This window comes from Musca autumnalis, unplaced genomic scaffold (assembly GCF_047663935.1).
Source record: "Musca autumnalis isolate F117 unplaced genomic scaffold, ASM4766393v1 scaffold_3, whole genome shotgun sequence".
NCBI lineage: Eukaryota > Metazoa > Arthropoda > Insecta > Diptera > Muscidae > Musca > Musca autumnalis.
This window is the reverse complement of record NW_027411866.1, coordinates 131,874,238-131,900,524: the sequence shown is the minus strand read 5'-3', so window position 1 is coordinate 131,900,524 and position 26,287 is coordinate 131,874,238. Positions and strand designations below refer to the sequence as shown.

General features: G+C 36.7%; 1 protein-coding gene across 2 annotated transcripts in view; it reads left to right on the top strand.

Annotated features, from left to right (window-relative positions):
• Positions 1 to 26,287, top strand: part of dy (transmembrane protein dusky) — an 84,618-nt gene that overhangs the window by 6,890 nt on the left and 51,441 nt on the right. For both annotated transcript variants that reach the window (XM_073979529.1, XM_073979528.1), the window contains exon 2: positions 25,291 to 25,392. In XM_073979529.1, the coding sequence (XP_073835630.1) occupies positions 25,342 to 25,392 (51 nt within the window). In that variant the 5' untranslated portion in view covers positions 25,291 to 25,341. The remainder of the gene's footprint in view (positions 1 to 25,290; positions 25,393 to 26,287) is intronic.

Below are 26,287 nucleotides of genomic sequence, written 5' to 3'. Positions count from 1 at the left end.
CATCAGTAATTTTAATTTGTGGTCGGAGGGTTTTAGAATGTTTGGATCATTAACTCAGCAAGTATGGATTTGACCACGAAAATAATTATACTATCTAATTATACTATCTACTTGGAATTCGAAGTAATATTTTTATACCATCCGCCTTGAGGATTTAAAGGGTATATACAGTTTCAAAAGGCCAAAATATGGTTCTTCGAAATAATAGTTTTAGACCCCAAGTATGTTTGGGCGAATTCTGGCTGGAGGGTACGAAAATTTTGTCCTTTGTAATATTTTGTCAAAATATAGTTTACGTTTAATAGCAAATTTGTTCTCCCTACCCCACTAAGCGGAGAATGTCTTCTTGTTAGTTTTGGACGGATATAGCCCGTCATAGAGCTTTATGTGAGTTTGAAATAAATGTTATGAAGTTTGGACAAAAACGCACACTAACTCCAAGAGTTATTATTAAAATCCTTTTGTTCTTTGTAATTAGGGTCATAAAAACGACTTTCGCAGACAGATTCTGAAACGTTTTGTTTACGGCATAAAATGATGTAACTTTTGATCGAATAGAAATATTTTAATACATAATTTTATTGACCGATAGGCGAAAATCTAATCTGACCTTCGTAATATTCCATCAAATTCGGTAAAGTGGTCACTGAATAATTAAAAAAATTGTCTCTAGTTCAGGCATTGGGAAGGTTTTTACGTCAACTTCTTATTGAATTGGCCATAATTTTGCATAAAGCGTTCTCAGTGGACTCAAATGTTCTCTTCGAAAAAGTGTGGATAAAACGTTTGTGAAATGTATTGTAGGTCCGTACAACTTCCGGTATTGAGAATATGGATTTGTTATTGTCCAGATAGACACATTTTAACAAGTTTTGTGGGATTTGGAATTTTGTATTTGCAGAGGTTAGAAAATATTTCTATCAAGAATGGTTTATATAGATCTACGTTATGGTATAGCCCTCATACAGCACAACGTGCTGCGTTGCTACTCCCATACAAAAGTGGACAAAAATAGAAGGAACTGACTTAGGTTGATGCAATTTTTCCCAAGTACTTATGATGGCATGGGACTGAAACATTTCAACTTTGGTCCATATCGGTTCAGATTTGGATATAGTCCACATATGTATATAAGATATATATAACTCTGTCCATTTTAATCGAATAGCCATCAAATTTAATATGTGATATTTTTTAAGCCCCTGAGTTTTACCGATCTTCACAAAAACCAAAATAGCTTTCCCCGATTTTGCTATAAATCGGCCATTTTTTGATAAATAGCCTTCGAATTCAACATGGGATATTTTCAGTTTTACCGATATTGACAAAAATCGATTTGGCTTTGGATATATCTCTCATATACATATGTACATATACTTTATGTATCTGATCCACCAAACACGCAATACATGTGAAATATTCAATTTGAAAAATTTGACGTAATTATTCAAAATTAAATTAGAAATTCAAAATAGGTAAAACTGAACAAGGGCCTAAGAAAATATCATACGTTAAATTTGAAAGCTATTGATCTAAAATTAACCGATATATATGGGAGCTATATCTAAATGTCAAAATTGGTAAAACTGATCAGGGGCCTAAGCAAATATTACATACTAAACTTCAAGACTATTCAATAAAAATTGGCCGAGTTATAGGAAAATCGGCGAATGATATATATGGGGGTTATATCCAAATCTGAACCGATATGGACTAAAATTTTATTTTTTTCATTCCTATGCCCTCGTAAGTACTTGTACACAAATTCGTCAAACTAGGTCAACTCCTTCTATTTTAAAACGAAGCTGCAACACAGTCATTAAATAAAAGAAATGGTTTTTCATTTGTTGTTGTTGACCAATGGTAATTATGTACTATCTGCTACTTTTGGGCTATTTGGTCGACTTTTGTGAATGAATAAAAAGTTAATTTAAATTCATTATTTTTCCCAACGTTTCGTCGGCTTGTTTCCGACTTCTTCAGGGGATATTTTATTTGAATTTCCTGTTAACAAAGTTTTGTTTCATTACAAATTTTTCCAATGCATACAAGTTTAAGTTTTTAACTTACAATTAATCATTATTAATTCACTTATAATTATAAAAAACTGGACTTCACGAACACACATTTTGTATAATCAATAAATAAATAATAAATAATCAAATGTAAAATTAAATTAAAACTAGTATCACAGAGGTGGTGCTTTAAGCTATTGCAACGGAGTATTGAAGTTTTTTTTCATAAATATCAAATTGACCATTCATTAAAATGTCGATATATCTCAGAAGATTGCAGGGCAGAAAGTTTTTACACATTTCGCTTCGGAAGAGATATCCAATTATATTTTTTATTATATTTAAATTTTTTATTTCTTGATAACGGTACTTTGTTTTACTAAAATTTCATATTTATAGCCAACCCATCAAATAAATCCCCATCCAAAACTTTACTTATTATCAAAAAAATTTCGGAAATAGTTAATTTAAAGGTCGTCCTATGATTATTGCTTTAGATTACCTAGGAAATATTTTTCATATTTAAAGAGCTAAAACTTCATTATGGATACACATATCGACAAAATTCTTTCAGATTCGATGTATCTGATGTGTCTACTCTAAAAAAGAAACGTAAACATATATAAAAGTTAACATCACATTTTTCGATTTTTGTCCGCTGCGGCAACACTGTGCAACGTCTCGATTTAAATCGAAAGTGAGCATTTAGTGTGCAAGGAAGGTGTGTGTATATGATTGGACCACGGTATTTTTAAACTTCTACATTTTATTCGAGTATAATAGATGTCTTGAGCGTCGAAAACATATGCATGCTCTTTAGTCCATTCCTACTAAGGTCATTTTAGCCGATATTTTCGACTTGCTTACTGGTATATTTTTAAGGGAATATTCATACAAGAATATATCTATATTGCCAATGTGATTTTGAGTGTCTATTATGCTGTGTCTTCATCTTTTCGTCTTGCATAAACTTTTGCACAGTGGCCATTGGCCAAAATTAAAAATAATTAAAGTCTAATTTTTGATACCAAATATGTTCAAATGTACTCCTAAGGGGTTAAGCTTCTCAAAAATAAAAGTATCATTGAATAACTCTAACAGTAAAATTCAAGAATAACACCAAAGAAGAACATATAATTAGTTGATTTTTGTTGTAAGAACAGTGCAAAAGTCAAATGAAAGTAAAATATTATTATGAAATTAAATAAAGTGTATATTGATGAAACTTAATATGAATATTGAAAAATAAGGTATTAACTTAATTGTTATGCAGTTTTGTGTATGTCAACTTGCACCCATTATTTAGTATGTGTTTCTGCTGGCCCTTTGTAGAGTTTCTTTTTAGTGTAATTGAGATTCATGTAAGGTTTTAGTTATCATCTTTTCCCCTAACGAAATTTTTGTTAAAAAATCAGTAGAGGTCTTAAGATTGTATTTTCAAAATATTAGCTGTTTCCTTTTGCATTTTTTGAACTTGTTCCCAAAATACGAAGGACGTTTCAAATGTACATTTCAGCTTTTTAAATACAAAGTAGAGGAATTGCTTGGTGCAGTTATACGGAGGGAATGTAAACTACGGTCTTCAATGTAACATTTTCAAAATTGTGCCATTTTGATTGTATGTTATGACTAGAAACTTCAAAATACCGAATATTGGGCGGTACCGATCTATGGGGACAAGATCAAAGTGTGGACATGCATATATCGACAAATTTGTAGGGGTTACCTACCATCAGGAAAGATCAAGTGCCATTTCGGTTATTTTGAACAAATAATGTATATAAAACCTTCAAAATTCAGAATATCGGGAGGTATAGTTATATGGGGACCCTATCAAAATATGGACCTACCCCGAAATTTTTGTAAATTATCTATTTATTTAGCGTATGGATTTCTTAAAAATTACAGAGTTAATTTTTATTTTAGGTATCTACTGGTTCAGCGGGTATTGCGTCTGTTGAAAAGGACTGTACTTCCTCAATATTTTCTGGAAAAGATAGCACCGGACAGTTGTAAATTATGTGGTCGATTGACTGGTTTTGGGCACCGCACACACAGCTGGCATCGTCGGCGAGATCCCATCTGTGTAGGTTTTCCATTGTGCGGCCTGTGGAAGAGCGGAGGCGATTTAAATTACACCATGATTTGCGTGGTAGATCAAATCCAGTTGTTCCGTTTTGTGAGTTGAAAAGAGGACTGCTGCGACCCAAGGGTCTGGGTCGCTTTGCAGCTGTTTAGCTAGTAACAAAGGCGGTTTTCTGGATTTCAGCCTGGATTCATATGCTATTGATAGATCTAGATTGAGGAGGATACTGGTATTTTCGTCGATTTTGTTATATTCCTGGAGAAGAGCATGTTTTCCTCTTAAGTTTGGAGGTGAAATATTTGATAACATTGGAAGCCATTCTGTCGGTGTTGATGTTAGGTTCCCTATTATCAGTCTCATGGTGGAGTTTAGCTGGGTGTCAATTCGTTTTACGTGGTGACTGTTGAGCCACACAGGTGCTCCGTATTCGGCTGTTGAGTATTCAAGAGACAAGGCAAATGCTCAAAGGCAATTGGCCGAGGCACCCCAATTCGTTCCTGCGAGTTTCTGGATGATGTAGTTCCTAGATTGGATTTTTTGGCCTGTTCTATCTAGTTGTTGTTGTTGGAACGAAAGGGTTCTGTCAAGGGTTATACCCAGGTATTTTGGATTGAAGTTGTGCGAGAGAATAGACCCATTTAGGCGAACTGTAAGTTTTTTCCTGCATCAATATGCGTGAGGTGGAGGTCTCCATCTAAGGCAATAGGATGAGATTATTGAAAGATCATTCTCTAAAACCCTATCCAAGATATGAAACTTAGAGTTTTGAACTGCGAACGCCATATCGTCGGCGTAGATAAACTTGCGTGAAGCAGTCTCAAGAAGGTCGTGGATGTACAGATTGAAGAGTGTAGAAGCTAGTACTGAGCCCTGTGGCAAGCCGTTGTTGAGTTTTCTCGTTCTGCTATGGTTGTTGTTTAGATGAACTCTGAAAAGGCGGTCGCTGAGGAGAGTTGATATAATATTGCAAGTTCTACTGCACGGAATGATCTTATTTAAGTTTAGCAGGAGTCCTTTTTTCCATACTGCGACACAGGCAGCCGACAAATCAACGAATGACACCGCTTTACTTTGCATCTATGAAATTTGTTAACGCAAGTACTTGATCGGTGCAATTCCTAAAGTGGGATACACTTCTCCATTTCTTCATCAATTCGGCTCAGTATAAGCCTTTCAAATAACTTTAGGCACACTGAGACGAGGGCAATCGGTTGGTAACTCGAAGCTTCAGCGGGGTTCTTGCCTAGTTTGAGAAGCACAATGACTTTTGACTTCTTAAAGAGACCCGGGATATGGTCTGAGTAAAGGATATCAGTGTAAAATCTGGCGAGCCATTTCCTAGTACGGGGACCACTATGCTTAATGAACTCTGGGTAAATGCAATCCACCCTGCCGCTGTTCCATTTTTCATTTTTGACAGTGCTTGATCAATGAGCTCATCTGCTACCGCTGGGCTTTGGCTTGTACGGAATTCTTCGAGAAGTCTTTCACTGTCCTCATTCAATGGGATATAGTCTTTTCGGAAACCTCTTGGGATGCACTTTTTGGCTGTGGCAATTATAAGTCCAGAGAATCGTTCGAAGTTGTTGGACTTAGGGGATATAACTCTAACGTCCCCGTCGAGTTTGGGCCAGTCAGCTTTGCGAAAGTTCCACCTCGGTTTAGGGGTAGATCTTATAATCGGAACAGTTATGCCAATGTTTACGATTGCCGGACGATGTTGGCTTTGAGGAAAGTGAGGCAGTATGCGTCTTGAGGCAGGGACGGGGTTGTCGTTGAGACCAGAAACAAATCATAGGTCGGGATTGTAATCATGGTGCCATTTGGCAGAGCGAAAGCTGCCGGGGTCCTTGGCATCGAACAATAGATGGAAACCATGATTTTCTGACCATTGGTAGAGCCGCTCGCCTTTTTCATCTTCGTTGGCATATCTCTAGATTTTTGTTTGTTTTTTAATTATTTGTGTTGCTACAGTAACCTCTATCGAAATTTTCTTATTGATGTCTGCAAAGGAAGTATTTTTGGCCACTCCTCCCATACAAGTCCGACCACAGTGGAATGTTGAAAAGATCACCAAAGGCTGTTAACTTTTCGGAAACATTGTTTGCGACTAAGCAGTTCATTCCCAGCTCTGAGGAAATTAATTTATTGTCTGAGGAGTTTCATTATTGTAGATATCGATCTTGCTTCTCTTGAGTCTTCTACAAATTTGAAGGAAATTGAAAATCTGACCCAAGTGTTACATTGAACAGGCGTTGAACGGGGTACGATTTTCAGGCCACGAGGAGGGACATATGTCTCTCTAATATGAACATTAAGTTAATTCTCTTTTTTTGATGATTAATCCTGCTGCTTTTTCCTCTCTTGCACTTATTCTGGTTGGTTTGGATTGAGGTATATTAAAGATCTAATGACAATTGTCGGAAGATTGTACATAACAAAAATTTTCTCTACAATTTTTTCTGTCAATTTATGCAATTATAAGACTTATATAGAAGAATTAATTATGTTTTTATTTAATAAATCGGCTTATCATAAAGCCACAATCGAATACATGTTTCCTTCCTAGGAACGCATTTTGAATAACTAAGTCAACAGAATAACCAACGTGTTTTACAGTTTTGAAGGGTAACCGTTTGGATTTGCACCGTTATGCCTCTCCAGGTAATACTGGACATTGTCTTGTTTAAGTATTACGTACTGTTCTTTAGTATCTAGTTTGCTATAAATCACGGAGAATTGGAAATAATGTGTAATAAATTATCATAGGTCACATGTGGGTCTTGCTTCATCAATTGATAAATATATAACATTTTAGGACAAAAATATTCATGACTCACTTCTCACATTCTTGGTGACAATAAAATTTTCATTAACTGTAGTCGAAGAAATTCGCTCATAGACTTAAAACCTGTGTCTGTGCCGAAAACCAACCACAGTATATTCGGTTTCAATAAAATCCAAATATCCTCATAGGAATTTGGCCGTGTAAATAATAATCATTAAATTAATTCTCATTATACCAAACACTCTCATCTTCCATTTATTATCAAATTAACGATGTAAAAATTTATTGCTAACTTCCTTCTCGAAATTAATTCGTCATACATACCACCAAACAAAAGTGAAAACACAGTTTTATTATTTACAAGAGACCAAACAAATTCTCAGCACTTCTCATAAATACTTTAAATTTATGGGTTTACATTAAATTAATTCAAATTTACTCATCGCATAAGAAAAAAGAGTTGCCTAAAATCAAAATTCCCACAGCTATCAAATTCACTGTTTTAAAACAAAAACATCAACAACGCCCAAGCACTTGTCATTTACCACAATACCAGCAATTTCATTCAAACATTCAGTCATTCATTCATTTCTCCTAACTAACTGACCATCAGCATCAATGTCTTCATGTGATCATGCCACTTTAACACTGCCGCACCCCAGAGACCAATGTTCGTTCGAATGTGGCAAACAACAAATTGTAGGTTTTCTTTTTGTGTGACCCCAACATATGGAGCCGGCTTAAAGAAATAAGCAAAAAAGCTTCAAGAAATAAAACAAATAATACCACAAATCATTGGTACTCACAAATTTGAACAAAAACAATAAAAACCCCACACAATAAGCAATTGAGATATTTTCTGATCACAATCAGCCAAAGTTATATCACACACAGTACAAAAGCTTGTCGATCGTAAAAACTAAAATTCCCAAACGAGAGTAAGAGTAAAATCACAAGGTAAATAATCAAGCAGCAACAAAAAAAGGTGTTGACCATAATGATTTATAAACATGGCTTACAAAGTCACGTTATCTTTCTTTCTTCCATGGTTGATTTATCACACCATTGCCCCCCTCTCTCCTTTATTCACCTTTTCCCCTGACGGACTTGAAGTCTATTCTTTACATTTCTGAGGCAAAAAGAAATGTTGAACACGAATCAGCCATATAATAAAGTACTTAACAAATCATTAAGCATTTTGATATGAACGACGAATGGACCAGCGGGCCAACGATGAAAGGCCTGACAGATTGAAAGGCAGATAGCCAAACTCGCAGACAGACAGGTGTAGTTAAGAGCCATCAACTTCCTTCTTAAGACGCCCGTCCACATAAGAAAAGCTTATTATATATTATTTGCAGACATTGTAGTAAAGATAAATGGTGGTTATTATTTATTGTTGTTTTTTAAATTATTATTTTTAGTAACTTATTTGGATTATAAGGATAAAAATTGTATTTGGGTGAAATTCCCAAACTAAAACGAAACGAAAGACTTAAGACACAAACTTTCAGTTTTCATAATATTTGCAGATTTTAGTTGTTGGTGGCATGAACATGTTGAATTATTACTCACATCACGAAATGCATTATTTTTAAGGTCAATTGTGGCAATATTTCAAGAAGAAATAAGTTCTCAGGTATTTTGTGAAACATTTTTTTTTTTGACTAAAAAAATAAAATAAAACAAATCAACAAAATTATAGTAGCGCAGAAAAAATAGTTATGATGTTAAAAACATATTTTACTCTAAACTATCAGGTGATTAATAATAAACTTCTTTTGAGTTATGGTAAATATAGACGGAAGATCGAATTCCGATAACACTAACAAAATTATTTATTTAAGAGGGTTTTGAAGTTTTGTAACCTTCTTGCGGGTTCTCCGTGGATTGATATGACCTAAACTAACAAAAATGTACAGTTTTATACCTAAAAATTCTGTTTAAAAAATTCAAATTCCAACTTTTGCGTCAGAATTTTTTAAAAATTGATATTTTTAAAATCCATCGTTTCAACATAAAATTATTTGGTACTTAATGATACCACAAAAAAACCTGTTAACATATCATTTCAATGTGGCACATTTTTAATCGTATCGTAGAGTATATACTGATCTTATTACTACACCTTTTAAGGTGTAATTCATTGTAATTCAAGGATTCCGTTCGTAATTCGAAACACTTCAATTGTAATTAAAAATTGCATTTGTTTGCACCAAATCGGTACCATCATAAAAAATTATCGTGCTCCCCAAGGTATACCTGCGGTAAATGATTCGAGTTGAATAATGTTGATTTTTTGTGGGCGAATTACTAAAAGTTGAGGAGTGCAAAAAATAGGAGTGGTTGTTGTTGTAACAGTGTTTATTAATTATGTTTGTATGTTCGTTCTTCTGTTCAATCTGGCTCTGGGTCTATCTCCAGTTCCAGGAAAATGGCTGGAGTTAGATGAGTAGTTTCGGCGGGGCAGTTGAAAAGGTGATTTGTGTCGTGCGGCCCCATGCCGCATACTGGACAGATGTCTTGCACGGCTCGATTGATTTCCGCCCAATAAGAATTTAGTCGACTGTAATATCCTGAGCGTAGTTGAGCCAAAACTACTCTGGTTTGTCGCTGACGCTTCTCAACTGCGATAGATGGGGGATGTACTCCGAGAACTTTATTCACACTATATTTGCCTATGGCCTTAGCAACTGCACCCGTGTGAATACTATTTAAGCCTGCTTGATATGCCTGTTGATCTAGGGGTTTTCTCATATATTGTTGCACCTCCCTCTCTAGAGCATGAATATCCTTCCTGATAGGCCTGAATGTGTCGGGCCTAGCCAGCAGATGGTGATTGGGATGGCTATCACGGGAACACCCAAGCAAGTACTGCAACGAATGCATCTCATTATGTTGCTTTACTGGAAGAATCTTTGCCTCCTCATGCAGATGGTCCACTGAAGACTTGAGGAGGCACACTGTTGGTTTGAATCTTTTGGCAATTCGTATCCCATAATCTCGGGGACCAAACTGGAGCCGCATAGCCTATAACGGACCGACCTATCGCGTTATATGTGGTCAACAAGGTTTCATTATCTGCACCCCAAGTGCTGCCGGCTAAGGACTTGAGGATTGTGTTCCTGCTTTTCAGTTTGTCGCAGACAGCTGTGGCGTGTGCGCATGACTTGAATGTAGTGTTGAATAGAGAGGTAGAGGTTAAGTAGTTCCGGAGATATCACCCCACCGTGGGGAACTCCCTGTTCCACTTTACGGGATTTGGACTTCTTGCTCCTGAATTCCATGTACGACTGGCGTCCACACATATAATTGACTATCCAACGTTTCAAGTTTGACCGGAGCGTTGTCTGTTCAATGCCCTCAAAAAGCGTGGAGTGCCTGACTGTATCAAAAGCTTTTGATAAGTCAAGCGCCACCATCACTGTTCTATCACACGGCGGTCTCTGGTTTAGTCCTTGACAAATATATGTGGTAATGGCGTGCAGCGCTGTTGTCGTGCTGTACTGCTTACGGAATCCATGCTGATGATCGGCAACTTGATAGCTATCTCTCATACTGGGACTAAGGACTAAGACCTCAAGAGTCTTTGCTACGGGCGACAAAAGCGTAATGGGCCTGTATGATTAATTTTTGCTGGCATCCTTGCCGGGCTTCCGTAGTGGGACCACCCTGTCCATTTTCCAGACTTCGGGAACAATGAGGGTGGCTAGCGACAAGTTGAGAACTTTAGTGAGATACTCCACTCCCGGGATACTCTATAAGGCCCAACGCTTTGGATGATTTAGCGTTCCTGATGGCATTGGCAACCTCATTCATTGTAAACTGTGGTGGTTCATCCTCGGCAGGAAGAGATCTAATGCGACGTAATACTCTTCTCTTCGCCCTGTCACTCTCGGGGTGCTCGACAAACTGTCGATTGAAATAACTGAGCACCTCTTCGGGTCAGGCAATGTAACGTCGCCAAACGTGACTGCGGTACTATCTTCCCTTCTTCAATTCACCTACACCGGCTATAATGTTGCAACTCTTCAGATGATTTGACCACTTGTTCCGCTTATGCTCGCCGACCAGCCTGTTAACCTCCAGTGTCAGTTCCCTGACGCTGGGGTCATTGGGGTTGGCTCGACGAAGCTCATCACGTTCAGAGGTAATGAAATCGGGTGGTCTGCTAATGGAGACAATTACACTGTGCAACATTGTTGAGCTAATCGCGTGCAAACAACTTCTGTCGAGAATTTTTTGAAAGTAGAGGAGCAATAGGCAGAAACCATATTTGGGTTTTGTATTCTTAGATCGGGTTCGGATTTTATGGCCTCATCTAAACATGGTTAAATATCGACTTTTTAACGCAAATCGCGGCTGTATCTCAGAAACCAATACGAATCTTGTTTTGACCACTGCAGCAAACTCGTAGATAAGAGCAGGAAGAAAATATTTGGAGGAATAAACAACTCCAAAAACTGCATTTATTGCCTCAAATTTTATAATATATCTAAAAATTACATCATTTGTATATATTTCGCAGCGTATCTCCAAAACTGTTAAATTTTTCTAAATGTTATCTTTGGGAAAAATATTCGCTGAAATGTAATACACAACTCTTCAAAACATTTCATTGTTGTAAAATGCTTCTATTGCGTTCTTTCTTGCATAGTTTACAACTACAATTTGATAAATATTTCAACAATACATTGAAATCTCAAATATGAGAATAAACTGGTTGTGTGAACATTGTTTGAAATATGTTTTGTAGAAGGTATGTTATTAAATAACGCGTAAACAACGTGAAATAATCATTTTAGAGTTTCAGAATGTTCTAAAGAATTGGTGGGCACATTATTTGAAATATTTTGCGAAAGGTTACTTGGTTCAACTCCCAACACTTTAGCTGCTACTGACCAGAATTTCAGAAATTGTGTAAACTTTTCTATATTTTAACGATTTTGATGCGCTAGATGCAGTTTTTCGAAGATTACCTACTTTACACATAAATTCTACTACTTTACGGCTACAATAGTGCTAAAGACTGCAAAGTAAAATTCTTATTATTTTCTGAGATAAAACCCAGACCAATGGAAAAAAGTGTCGTTTTAGCCCGGTTTAGATGAGGCCATAAAATCCAAACCCGATCTAAAAACCCGAAACCCAAATAGGGGTTTTGTAGTCTTAATATGTACTTTCAGAAAATGCCCATTAGAAGTTGTTTGCATTTTCAGTGTTGCACAGTGTTATGGGGATATGGTATGATCCAAGGGAAATGACGGGTTGCCAGGTAACGTCATTTGTCAGACCAGGTGGCGAACTGTGACACTATCCTCTAATTCTGGTGGGTGCTTCCTCATTGGCCGTGCAAAACGTAGAGCTATCAATCTGCTCATCCAGCGCTGTACCCCTGTGGTCGTTTCCGAGGGCCGAATGCCACATCTCATGATGCGAGGGGACTGCGTGGAGTCTCATAATTAGACGACGAGGGAGTTTCGTAATCCGATGACTACTCACTGGGGACTTCTGGTGCGACCCTTCCTTAGCACGTTGTAACCATCACAACGTTGTAAGCTACAGTTGTTGTTGAGCTTGGTTTCTTACACTGCCGCGACCTTGAACAAGTGGAAAGGTCCAGAGCAACCCCTTAGATGCACCCACTCCTGACGTCTATTGCATCTCAGCGAAGGTTGGATGTGGGTGAAGATGCGGATTTGAGAAACCGAACACAAATATATTGATCCTGGGTTTCCCTCCGTCCCGGTACGGACCAAAAGAATTCGGAGCAGGCATTCCGGGATATGCTGCTCCCAGAACGAAAATTGTTCTGTAGCGTTCTATGTGATCTATACCAAAACATGGACCTGTACCGAAATATTTCAGAGAAAAAGTTGTGTAGCCCCAACGAAGACTAAATACCAAATTATAGCAATTTCGGAAAGGTCTAAAAAAATAACCAATATAGGGAGATACCGTCCTTTGAGGGCTATATCAAAACGCCGACGTATATCAACAATTCTCTGCAGAAATATTTAATACCCCTAACGAAGACTCAAATCCAAATTGTAGTCATTTCGGTTGGACAATCGAAATTTGGTATTTACCGGTCCGGTGATCCTGTACAGACTATTCTACCTGGAATATTTTATACCCCCAACAAATACCAAATTCCAGCCGTTTCGAATCCATAACGAGGCTAAAAAATATATCGAAAATTGTGCGGTACCGCTTTATGGGGGATTTGGATCAATATATGTAATTTTCAATACCAGATGTCAATATGCTCCATGTCCGCTTTGTGGCCCAAAAAATCTTGTATTTTTTTCCATATCCATAAAGCCTGGCGTATGGAACAAAACACCTTTGAACTTTGCCGTGTGCCGTATGACAAAAACTTAAGCATGACACCGACTAACTAATATTGACATATTTCGGGGCCCATATCTCAGGTGGTGTTAGCTTTTAAGCACTTTTGCGAAGGAAATATCTGAACATGAACAAAGTTTGTGTAAAAAAATTAAAATGATCAGAGACATGCTTTGATGGTTTTGTGAAAGATTACGGAAGTTGTGGACCGATATGGACCATCTTCGAACTTGATTTAAGTTTGGGCAAAACTTTACTGGGCGTTGGTTGTATAAAATGGGTTGACCATTCAGAACTTATTATCAGCATCGTCTCCACATTGTCGGAAACTGACATTATTCAAACAGACCATTATTTCAATGCACAGTGGTCCCACTTGTATGGAAAAGAGTGCCAAAAATGGTTCTAATCGAGCTACCGCCTTCAAATTTTAAACGTAGCTTTATAACAAGCCAAAAAGATAGAAAAACCATTTTTAGTGGATGTAGGTCCATATTTGGGTATAGCTCCCATAGGAAGGTACCGCCCGATTTGTGGTATTTTGACGATTTTGGCCAAATTAACCAACCGATTTGGATGTTTTTTGGCATTTTGAGTTCCGAGTGAATAAACTACCTCCTTGCAAAAAATATTCAATATAGGTCCACGTTTAGGTATAGCCACCATATAAATGTACCCTCAGATTTTCGGTATTTTGACAATTTTAGCGAAATTTTCCAACTGATTTGGCTGTAATTTGGCATTTTGAGTTCTGAGTTAACCAAATACTTCCATGCAAAAAAATGGTCAATATCGGTCTACGTTTAGGTATAGCCCCCATATAAACGTACCTCCCGATTTTCGAAATTTTGACGATTTTACCCATATTTTGCAACCGTTTTGGCTGTAACTTGGCATTTTGAGTTCTGAGTGAGCAAAATACTTCCCTGCCCAAAATGTTCAGTGTAGGTCCAAGCTTAGGCATAGCTCCCATATAAACGTACCTCCCGATTTTCGGAATTTTGACGAATTTACGGGCGTGGTGTAAGAGGAATAAATTAGCGGGTGGCAGATGGGGGCAGCTGGACTTTTTTTAATCGTAAACTAGAGACTTTCCCCTGCATTTTACACAAAATTTCGAGACTCACAAATGCTCACAACATTAGTAAAACTCAACATAAATTTAAAGTAATTATATTAAAAATAGCAGAAAAGGTCAATTATTAAGAATTTATTTTTAATGAAGTTAGGAAACGAATTATGAATTTGTTTTTTCGTAAAAACATTGCCAATACCATCACCTATAAGTTTCATTTTGAAAATTGCACATTTACCTCTCCAATTTTTTATAATTTTACTCATAACCTACGAATGCTTTGCGGATGTATATTTCGTTTTTAAGGCTTCACATACAAATCACAACTTTTTTGACTTAACTTGGCGTATAACCGCTGTAAATTTACAAAAATAAGGCTGGATGTTTAAAATTTGATATGTTTAGAGAATATTTAATTCAATCGCAATAAAATTTGTCGCCATCAATTTTTCGATTTTTGTCCACGGGCGGAACCACTGTGCAATGTGGTAAATATTTTGATCGTATCAAAGCTCTATATACCCTCGTTAGCTTAAAGACTGATGGTATAACAGTTAATATGTTCGAACTTATTCCAGAGTTGAAATTTGGTATTTAGTCTCCGTTGCGGGTATAAAACTTTCCCCCAGAAATTTGTCGGTATAGGTCCACGTCTTCATATAGCACCCATAGAACGGTACCATCCGATTTTCGGTATTTTGAAGGTTATGGCCACCGAAATGGTTGAAATTTTGTATTGGGTCTTCAAACGTTAAACGTTTCGATTTCGGTATTTTGAAGGTTAGCCACATTTTTTTACCGAACTTGCTGAAGTTTAGTATTTACCCCCAGTTTGACTAAGAGGTTCGAAAACAAATTCGTTCGAAATACGACCAAACTTCTGTTTTTTGAAAAATAATTATTTCAAATTTGTTTTCAATGAAACCAAAAATTTTCACAATAACAGAAGTTTGGAAGTATTTCGAACAAATTTGGTTTCGAATCGTCTTAGAGAAACAGGCCATTAGTTTTTTTCATAAACGAAAGGAGGGTATACAAGTACGGCTTGGCCGAACTTAACGCCCGCCTTACTTATTTGTTATTAAGTTATGAATAATTCATTTCATATATTAAAAACATTTTTACTAAAATGTGCACTTTTATCCCATTAGGAAATCTTTTTAAAGGACTTATAATTACATTATAATTATACCCTCAGCCTTTAGGCTAAGGAGGGTATATACACTTTGATACGATGAAAATGTGCCTCATCGAAATAATGGTTTTAGACCCCAAGTATGTTTGGACGAAATGTGTTTCAGACAATTTGGAGACGATCTAGCCATGTCCGTCCGTCTGTCTGTCCGTCTGTCTGTCTGTCCTGCTGGCTGGAGCGCACGATAACTCTCGAATGGATGAACCGATTCGGTTCAAATTTTGGCTTTCGTAATATTTTGCCCAAACTTAGTTTAAGTTCGAAGATGAGCTACATCGGTCCACTCCTTCCGATACCTCCCCCATAAAAGTTCGAAAATGTTCGGAAAGTTTGTGCGCACGATAACTCTTGAAGGGAGTGACCGATTTTGTCCATACTTTGTACAGCGTAAACTTTCTACCAGAGTAATATGAGGTTCCAATATGGTCTCAATAGGTCCACTCCTTCGGGTATCTCCCACACAAAATTTCGGAAAAGTTCAGTTTAGGGCCATCTGTCGAATCGCTTTGATTTTTGTTTTAGCAACTTGTATTCACTGCCCTTCATGCGACGGTACAAGTTCCATCTGGGGCAAGTCCATACTTCCTGAGAAAATAGCCTGAAAGTTGCAAAAAAACCCTATGACACCGTGTGAGGTCGTTGGAGCGCAAGATAACTCTAGAACGGATCTGCCGATTCGGTCCAAAATTTGGCCTTAGTAATATTTTGTCCAAACATGGTTTAAGTTTGAAAAGATGCCATATCGGTCCACTCCTTCAGGTACCTCCCCCACAAAAGTTCAAAAATGTTCGGAAAATATGTTCATACGGTAACTCTTGAAGGGAGTGGCCGAATTGGTCCATATTATACACACTATATTTGGACTATATTTGTCCACTCCATCTGGTACCTCCCACACAAAATTTCGGATAAGTTCACTTTAGGACCTGCTATCGAATCACTTTGATTTTTGTTGAAGCAACTTGTATTCGCTGCTTCAATTACGATGGTAAAAGTTTTTTAGGGGCAAGTCCATACTTCTTGAGCAAACAGCCCGAAGAGTGTAAATACCCCCTATGGCACCATATGTTGTGGCTGGAGATCCACTTCCATAACGGTCAATGTCGATCCAATCCTTTTAGTATCTCCTTCGCAAAACTTTTGATCTTTAATCCTAATCAAAATTTTTGTCGGTTCAAATGCCCAAAATTTTTAAAACCCCCTAAATACATGCGTATTTTGGGAAAAATTGTTTCAATATACACAGGCTGAGGGTATATCTCTGTCGGCATAGCCGACTGATACTTTTTTACTTGTTTTGTGATTAATCAGTTGATATGCATATCACTCAACAGTGTACGAGATCGCTAAAAAGTCTAACGGACCACACGTGAATTTACTTGTGTCTTAAGTCGTTTGTTTTATTTTTTAAATTAATTAACGTCAAACAATTAACATACAAATAAAAGTAAACCACACGTGTATTAAAACATTTATAACACTTTGGTTATTCTTTATCGTATTTCAATATGACACTTATACAGACAAACATTGATTGGAGAATAAAACTTTTACTTTTATACATTTGTGGTTGTAAAGTTTAAGAGATGAACTGAATTTTAAGCTATCGTTCCACCAAAAATACAAGAGGTGTTAGTAATTTGTTTTACAAATTTATAATTTGACTAAAATATAAATATTAAATAATTTATGTTTATTTTTGTGTTTACTTGGCCAATTCATATTTTACTACAGCTTTAAAAAGTTCAAAAATCTAATGCTAATAAATTTGGAATTTTTGCACTTTACAAAACTTTCTTTTGCATTGTGAATAACTTACTGCAACAGCTTGGTAACGATTTATTATTTGTTTTCTTCTTCATATGATTAAGGTCATAGAGTCAGCATTATTAAATATTACTTTAACTTATATAAATATAATACATAATTAAGTGAAGTTAAAAGTTATAAGTGTTTTTATAACACAATTTTTTCTATTGTATTCAAATTGTTTAGACATGTGTATAGCACTTACCGCATCGCAATCGAAGGTGGACACAATGAAATCGTTACTATATTTATTTTCTTTATAAATATTGTCCCATTGTTGTCACTTTTGACAAAGTGGGTGAAAGAAATTATTAGGTAATTATTTAATGAAAATAAAAGTCAAGTAAACAATGATAACTAAAGAAAGGCAAACACACAATACGAATCAGACTAATATCTTCACAATGGACACATAATTTAAAACATTTTTAAAAGTATGTATACGAAAAAGAAAAAAAGAAACCTAAGGATAAAAATAATGCCAACACATATTTGCTTAGATTTCAATGTAGTTGATATCTCGACAATTAGTTTATTAATTGCATTTTATTTTATTAACTATTTGCATTTTAAAATTGGATTATTTAAAAGTTTTTACTTAAAAAGAAGATTGGCGCAAGGATTAAAAATTAATTCTGCATCACATCAAAGGAGATTTATTGACTGAAAGTCTTGAAATCTAATGGCTTCACTTCTCGATACTAAAATAAACAATATTTTCCATTTTCATAGGTAGTGAGCATCATTCCAGTATTCTTATTTCGAAGCCCTTTACACCAAAAACGTTTCTCGGAGAACTTTTTTATATATTTTTTTAATATATGTACAGGTTGCTCCGAACCGAATATATGATTCATTAACTGAACACCAGTTTGGAAGACTTTGTTTAATGATAGTAACTTCTATTGGATTTTCTGTCACAAATTTTACCTTCACCTTCTTCATAAGCCTTTAGGCTAACGAGGGTATACACAATTTGATATGATAAAAAATGTGTTCATCGATAGCTCTCGAATGGATCAACCGATTCTGTCCAAAATTTGGCTTTCGTAATATTTTGTCCAAACTTAGTTTAAGTTCGAAGATGGGTTATATCAGTCGACTCCTTCCGGTACCTCCCCCACAACGTTCAAAAATGTTCGGAAAATTTACACGCACGATAACTCTTGAAGGGAGTAACCGATTTGATCCATACTTTGCACATCGTGAAGTTTCTACTAGACTTAGATGAAGTTCCAATATGAACTCAATCGGTCAACTTCTTCGGGTACCTCCCACACAAAATTCCGGAAGAGTTCAGTTTAAGACCTGCTCTCGAATCACTTTGATTTTTGTAGTAACAACTTGTATTCACTGCCCTCCATACGACGGTACAACTTTCATCGGGGGCAAGTACATTCTTCCTGAGAAAATAATCTGAAAGTTGCAAAAAACCCCTATGATATCGTGTGTAGTGGTTGGAGCGCAAGATAATACTCGAACGGATCTGCCGATTTGGTCCAAAATTAGTAATGTTTTGTGCAAACATAGTTTATGTTCGAAGATAAGCCATATCAGTAAACTTCTTCAGTTACCTCCCCCACAAAAGTTCAAAAATTTTCGAAAAATTGTGCGCACGATAACTCTTGAAGGGAGTGATCGATTTGGTCCATACATTGTACTTTGTGACATTTCTACCAGACATAGGTGAGGTTCCAATATGGACGCTATCGATCCACTCCCTTGGGTACCTCCTACACAAAATTTCGGAGAAGTTCAGTTTAGTAGCTGCTCTATAATCGCTTTGGTTCCAATATGGACGCTATCGATCCACTCCCTTGGGTACCTCCTACACAAAATTTCGGAGAAGTTCAGTTTAGTAGCTGCTCTATAATCGCTTTGATTTTTGTTGTAAACACTTACATTTGCTGTCCCCATTACAACGGTATAAGTTTTATAAGGGACAAGTCCATACTTCCTGAGAAAATAGCGCCAAAGTGCAAAAATCACCGATGGCACCATGTGTAGTGGCTGGAACGCACGATAACTATCGAACGGATCAGGCGATTCGGTCCAAAATTTGGCCTTCATCATAATTTGGGCAATGAATGTGCACCCTCCGGTACTTCTTCCCCAAAAGTTAAAAAAGTCAAAATTTCGGATCTCCTAATATCACTGTGAACACAAATTTTGGGGCAGAGATAATTTCTTTTGGAGATGAAAGCCCTTGGAGAGTATATTAATAATCCCAAAGGGCAGATTTGCCGTGAGTCGAACTTCCGCGTTATGACGTGATGAAGTTTTTGCTAGAGACCATCAGGAATTAGCGTTATATCTTTGTTCACTGTTGCTTTAGCTTATTTTTGAGATGACATGTCTTCAGTCGAATCAAATGAGGATTATTTTCGTAGAGCACTTCGACCTTCTAGCTCGCTTCCTTCAACGTCCATTTCGTCCTTTATTTCAAGAGCCGCTATAAAAGTACCACAAGATGACGTTTTTCAGTTTCGAAATGTTCTGCAAAACTGCCGCTCAGAAAATTTTAGGTACAGCTCACATTGACAACTAATCCATTTTGTCGCGTTTTGACATTCCCCCTGTTTGCTCAGAAAAAACTGTGTTTTGTGTTTTTTATGTTCTGTAACGAATATACAAAAAAAAAAAAAAACAAAATATAGTCTTTTTCTGAAGAAAAACAGGGTAAATGCACAAAACGACCGCGAAAACGCGACAAAATTGATTAGTTGTCAATGAGAGCCGTACCTAAAATTGTCTGAGCGACATTTTTGCGGAACATTTCGAAGCTGAAAAACGTCAGCTTGTGGTACTTTTATAGCGGCTCTTAAAATAAAGGACGAAATGGACATTGGAGGAAGCGAGTTAGAAAATCGAAGTGCTCTACGAAAATAATCCTCATTCGATTCGACTGAAGACATGTCATCTCAAAAATAAGCTAAAGCAATAGTGAACAAGATATAACGCTAATTCCTGATGCCTTACAGGGTCTCTAACAAAAACTTCATTACGCCATAACGCGGAAGTTCGACTCACGGCGGATCTGTCCTTCGGGGTTCTTAATATACTCACCAAGGACATCCATCCCCAAAAGGAATTATCTCTTCCTCAGACTTTCACCTCCATTTTGTTGCATATTGAAATCGTTAACATAGGTCCATATTTTGATATAGCCCCCATATAACGGTACCTCCCGATTTTCGATATCTTGAGAATTTTAGCTACAGTTTTTAACCGAACTAGCTGTAATTTGACATTTGAGGTTCTCAGCGGCCACGAAATCTACTCAACAAAAATCGTCAACATAGGTTCATGTTTTAGTATAGACCCCATATAACGGTATCTCACGATTTTTAGTATTTTGAGAACTTTAGCTAAAATTTTTAACCGAATTAGCTGTAATTTCAATGGTCATGAAAATTCGTCAATATAGGTCCATGTTTTCGAATAGCTCCTATATAACGGTAATTCCCGATTTTCGGTATTTTGAGGGTCTACATTGTTTGATGGAGCTACCCTCAATTTGACTTTTGAGTTCCCTGTAGTTATAAAACTTTTCCACCAAAAATTATGAAGATAGGTTAACTCTTTGATATAGTCCCGTAGGTGGTACATTTCACCTAACTGAACACATATTAAGATTAGATTAGATAATTTAGGCAATTGGAATATCTATCCATGGTCGAAAAATTGTTCCACCTAAAATTGTGAAAGGAGACTAATTATTCCATTTTAATTAACTATAAAAAGTTCGGCCCGGCCGAACTTAACGACTTTTTACTTGTTTTTTTTTGTGTATTCGTTGACTGTATGGCTTGGGTCAGTCAGTGAACTTTGGGAACTTCCAAAACTTCTATAGACACCTACGATAATGTTATTTTTAAAATTATGGATCTTGTGTTCGGAGTACATTCAGTCCACCACTCATTTTATTGTTTTGTGTACAGTGATAGGCTGGAGGTATTTCACTGCCGACAAAACCGACTGATTCCCTTTAATTTTTCTTTATAGAAAAAGTTTTTTTCTAGCGGTATATATCGTATTTATCGAAGTATACGTGGTACATTTCAATTTGCAATTTCTAAGGTGAATGTAGGTAATACCATTTCTTCTTAAAGTCAAACGGACTTTGCTTGGTATTTGTTATCTTCTACGCCACCAATATATTAGGTCACAAGTAGTCTAAGGGCCTGTTTCACTATGTCGAAAGAAAACCGGTAAAAAGTATCAGTCGGCTTTGCCGACAGAGATATACCCTCAGGCTGTGTGAAGGTACCCTAAAGAGAAGACCGATATGGACCATTTTCGAAGTTAAACTACATTTGGATAAAATATTAGGAGAACTTTGGATTCCCCTGGACCAAATCGGCATGCCTTTTTAAGAGATATAGTGGGTACCATTTTAGTGACATTTTTAAACTTTTGTGGGGGACGTACCCGAAGGAGTGGACAGATATGGCTCACCTTCGCACTTAAACCAAGTTTGGACAAAATATTACGAAGGTGAAACTTTGGACCGAATCGGCTGATCCGTTCGAAACTAACCGTCCTCTCCAGTTACTGATGTCGTAGGGGTTTTACAGCATTGGGGTAATTTTCTCAGGAACTAAAGACTTGCCCCTGAAAAAAACTTGTTCCGTCGTAATGGGGACAACGAATACAAATTGCTACAACAGAAATCAAAGGGATTCGAGAACAGCTCTTAAACTGCACCTTTCGGAAATCTTGTGTGGGAGGTACCCTAAAGAGTTGACATACATTATAGTCCATATTTGAACCTAATCTATGTCTCGTAGAAATATTACGATGTACACACTATGGACCAACTCGGTTACTACCTTCGAGAGTTACCGTACACACCATTTTAGGGAAAAACTTAGAACTTTTGTGAGAAAGAGTGGACCAATTTTCTCAGGAAGTATGGACTTGCCCCTGATGAAACATGTACCGTCGTATAGGGGACAGTGAATACAAGTTGCTACAACAAAAATCAAAGCGATTCGAGAATAGGCCCTAAACTGAACTTTTCCAAAATTTTTGGTCCATTGAGTCCATATTGGAACCTCATTTAAGTCTGGTAGAAGTTTCACGATGTGCAAAGTATGGACCAACTCGGTTGCTTCCTTCAAGAGTTATCGTGCGCACAAATTTTCCTAACATTTTCGAACTTCTGTTGGGAAGGTACCGGAAGGAGTGGACTGATATAACCCGTCTTCGAACTTAAACTAGGTTTGGACAAAATATTACGAAAGCCAAATTTTGGACCGAATCGGTTGATCCGTTCGAGAATTATCGTGCGCTCCAGCCAGCCAGACAGACAAACGGAAGCACATGGCTCAATCAACTCCAAATTGTCTGAAACACATTTCGTCCAAACATACTTGGGTCTAAAACCATTACTTCGATGAGGCACATTTTGCCTATATGGAAGTGTATAATTGATGCGTATATAATGAGGGTATAATGAATGCGAACGAAAAACACCTAAACTTTGCTTTTCATGGTTATATTGGGTTTACTTCGAAACAACTACAAAATTTGAAATTCCTAAACGAGTTAAGTAGTCTTTCTATCGTTTTCATTTTTGTTCGACATAGTGCAACAGGCTGTAAGTGTTTCGTATACATACAATGCTAGAAAAATTAGTCTCAAAGCTCTCATCTTAACCAATGTAAGGGTTTATATCTCTAACACAATACTCTACATTATTATACCCTCAGCCTTTAGGCTAAGGAGGGTATATACACTTTGATACGATGAAAATGTGCCTCATCGAAATAATGGTTTTAGACCCCAAGTATGTTTGGACGAAATGTGTTTCAGACAATTTGGAGTCGATCTAGCCATGTCCGTCCGTCTGTCTGTCTGTCTGTCCTGCTGGCTGGAGCGCACGATAACTCTCGAACCGATGAACCGATTCGGTTCAAATTTTGGCTTTCGTAATATTTTGCCCAAACTTAGTTTAAGTTCGAAGATGGGCTATATCGGTCCACTCCTTCCGGTACCTCCCCCACAAAAGTTCGAAAAAGTTCGGAAAATTTGTGCGCACGATAACTCTTAAAGGGGGTAACCGATTTGATTCATACTTTGCTCATCGTCAAATATGTACCAGACTTAGATGAGGTTCCAATATGGACTCAATAGGTCTACTCCATCGGGTACCTCCCACACAAAATTTCGGATAAGTTCAGTTTAGGACCTGCTCTCGAATCGCTTTGGTTTTTGTTTTAGCAACTTGTATTCACTGCCCCCCATACGACGGTACAAGTTTCAGCAGGGGCAAGTCCAAACTTCCTGAGAAAATAGCTTGAAAGTTTCACAAAACCCCTATGACACCGTGTGGGGTGGTTGGAGCGCAAGATAACTCTCCAACGGATCTGCTGATTGGGTCCAAATTTTGGACTTAGTAATATTTTGTCCAAACATAGTTTAAGTTCGAAGATAAGCCATATCGGTCCACTCCTTCAGGTACCTCCCCCACAAAATTTCAAAAATGTTCGGAAAAATTATTCGTACGGTAACTTTTGAATAGAGTGGCCGAATTGGTCCATACTTAACACATCTTAATATATCTACGAGATATAGATCAGGTCCAAATATGGACTATATTTGTCCACTTCATCCAGTACCTCCCAAACAAAATTTCGGATAAGTTCACTTTAAGACCTGCTATCGAATCACTTTTATTTTTGTTGAAGCAACTTGCATTCGCTGCCTCAATTACGATGGTAAAAGTTGTTTCAGGGGCAAATCCACACTTCTTAAGCAGACAGCCCAAAGGGAGTAAAACCCCCCTATGGCAACGTATGTAGTGGCTGGAGATCGACTTCCATAATGGTCAATGTCGATCCATTCTTTTAAGTAATTCCCCCGCAAAACTTCTGCTCTTTAATCTAATCAACATATTTGTCGGTTCATTGCGTTCAAAATTTTTAAAACCCTCTAAATACCAACGTTTTATGGGAAAAAATTGTTTCAATATACACAGGCTGAGGGTATATCTCTGTCGGCCAAGCCGACTGATACTTTTTTTACTTGTTTGTACTAATTTCAATTTGTTCAATTTGAGATGAATTCCATTAACAATGGCCAATGGACCGACCAACTGACCATCATATTAACACATAGAAAGTGAAATCACTCGTTTGATGGTAATTTCCCTGATCAAAATGTAATAATGTTTCTTTGTGGTCACAATAATTGATTGACACACAATGCCCTTAGAGTTAGTTGGCAAAATTTGTGGCAATAAGAATATGTATATGTACACAAGTTTGCAATTATGTGTGTACCCTATTTATGAGGTCTTTCAGATTTACTACAGCCGAACACTTGTAGGAGTGATGCCTGAAGAATTACAAGTACACAACAATGAATATTGAAATTCAAAACAAGGCATCATACCGACATACAGTATATATGCATGTAGTTGTCCATTTAAGAGTTATAATAGAAATTTATTCTCTCATTCTGTTCCGAAACCAAAACCCAAACAAACTCCAACAGAAGATGGATAAATGGGCGGAAAGACAAATGAATAAGCAAATTAACACACAATTATAACTATTGACCCAAGCACAATACAAATAGCCAACAATAACAACGACAACAACAACAATAGGTTTACAATGATGCTGCTATTGTTTACTGTCGTTGTTGTTGTTATTGTTGTCATTCATTATCTTCACATGACACTTGTTTGTGCTGCAATTAATAGCAAAATCATGTTCGAATTAAATTGAAATCAAATAAACTTATATCTTGTTGTTGCTGCTGCAAAAACTGTTTAAATTTACATTTACCACAATAACAACAAACATATATACTTATGTGTATGTGTAGAATTTCTGTGTCAATTTATGTTTTATGCTAATCTCAAAATTTGCTGGAAATAATGAATAGATAAATAACTTTCACTTGTAAATAATTCAATAATGTATTTAATTTTTTTTCGTTTTTTTTTTTGTTTATTTGTAGATTTTCCTTCACACACTCGCGTGCCGGCAGATACTTAAGAAACAATCAAAGATGAGATTGAAAAAATTGTCATTAACAATTGCTTTATGTTTACTAATGCAGGTGAGTTTGAATAAAGATCCAAAGTGGTACATACATTGTTTGTTGGGTTAATTGGAATATTGGTATTTGAATACATACGAATCTTGGAATACGGAATTGGGTTAATTGATGCTAAATGAAAGTGTAAACTATTTATTTAGATTAAAAAACACTAGTATAGATTATACTTAATATAAATATAAAAGAGGACGGTTATATTTATTGTTGTAATTGTAACAGCATATGATATATTTCCAGCCTCATTTTTCTACCCTCCACCATAAGATGGAGGGTATATTAAGTTTGCCATTTCGTTTGTAACTCATCCAATTAAACATTTTTCTTGATCAGCGTGAAATTCTAAGTCGATTTAGCCATGTTCGTCTGCTCGTCTGTTGTAATCGTGCTATCTTCCGAATGAATTGAGATAGAGCTCAGAAAGCTTTTACACATGTGTCCTTCGTCTGCAGCTAGATTAAATTCGAAGATGATCTATATTGGTTTTTTGGAGTAGCCCCCATAAAACGGCACCGCCCGATTTCAGGCATTTTGAAATTTTTAGCTATATTTTCAGATCAAATTAGCTATAAGTTGTCATTTAGGGTTCCCAGTGATGAAGAAACGGTACTGCACGAGTTCAGGTATTTTGACGTATTCCTCATTACTGGGAGTCCTTAAAGTTAACTTTCGGCAAGAAAATGTTTCTAAAAAGGTCAAATAAACCTGAAATCAGGCGATACTGTTATATATGGGGCTATTCCATAACGTGTACATCTGTCCACAATTTTTGATGTGGTCCAAAAACATCTCCACGAAAAATTGTGGACAGGTATTTTAGCTACATTTTCTTGCCGAATTATCTGTATGTTGACATTTATGACAAAAATTATTTATATAGGTCCACGTTTTGTTATAG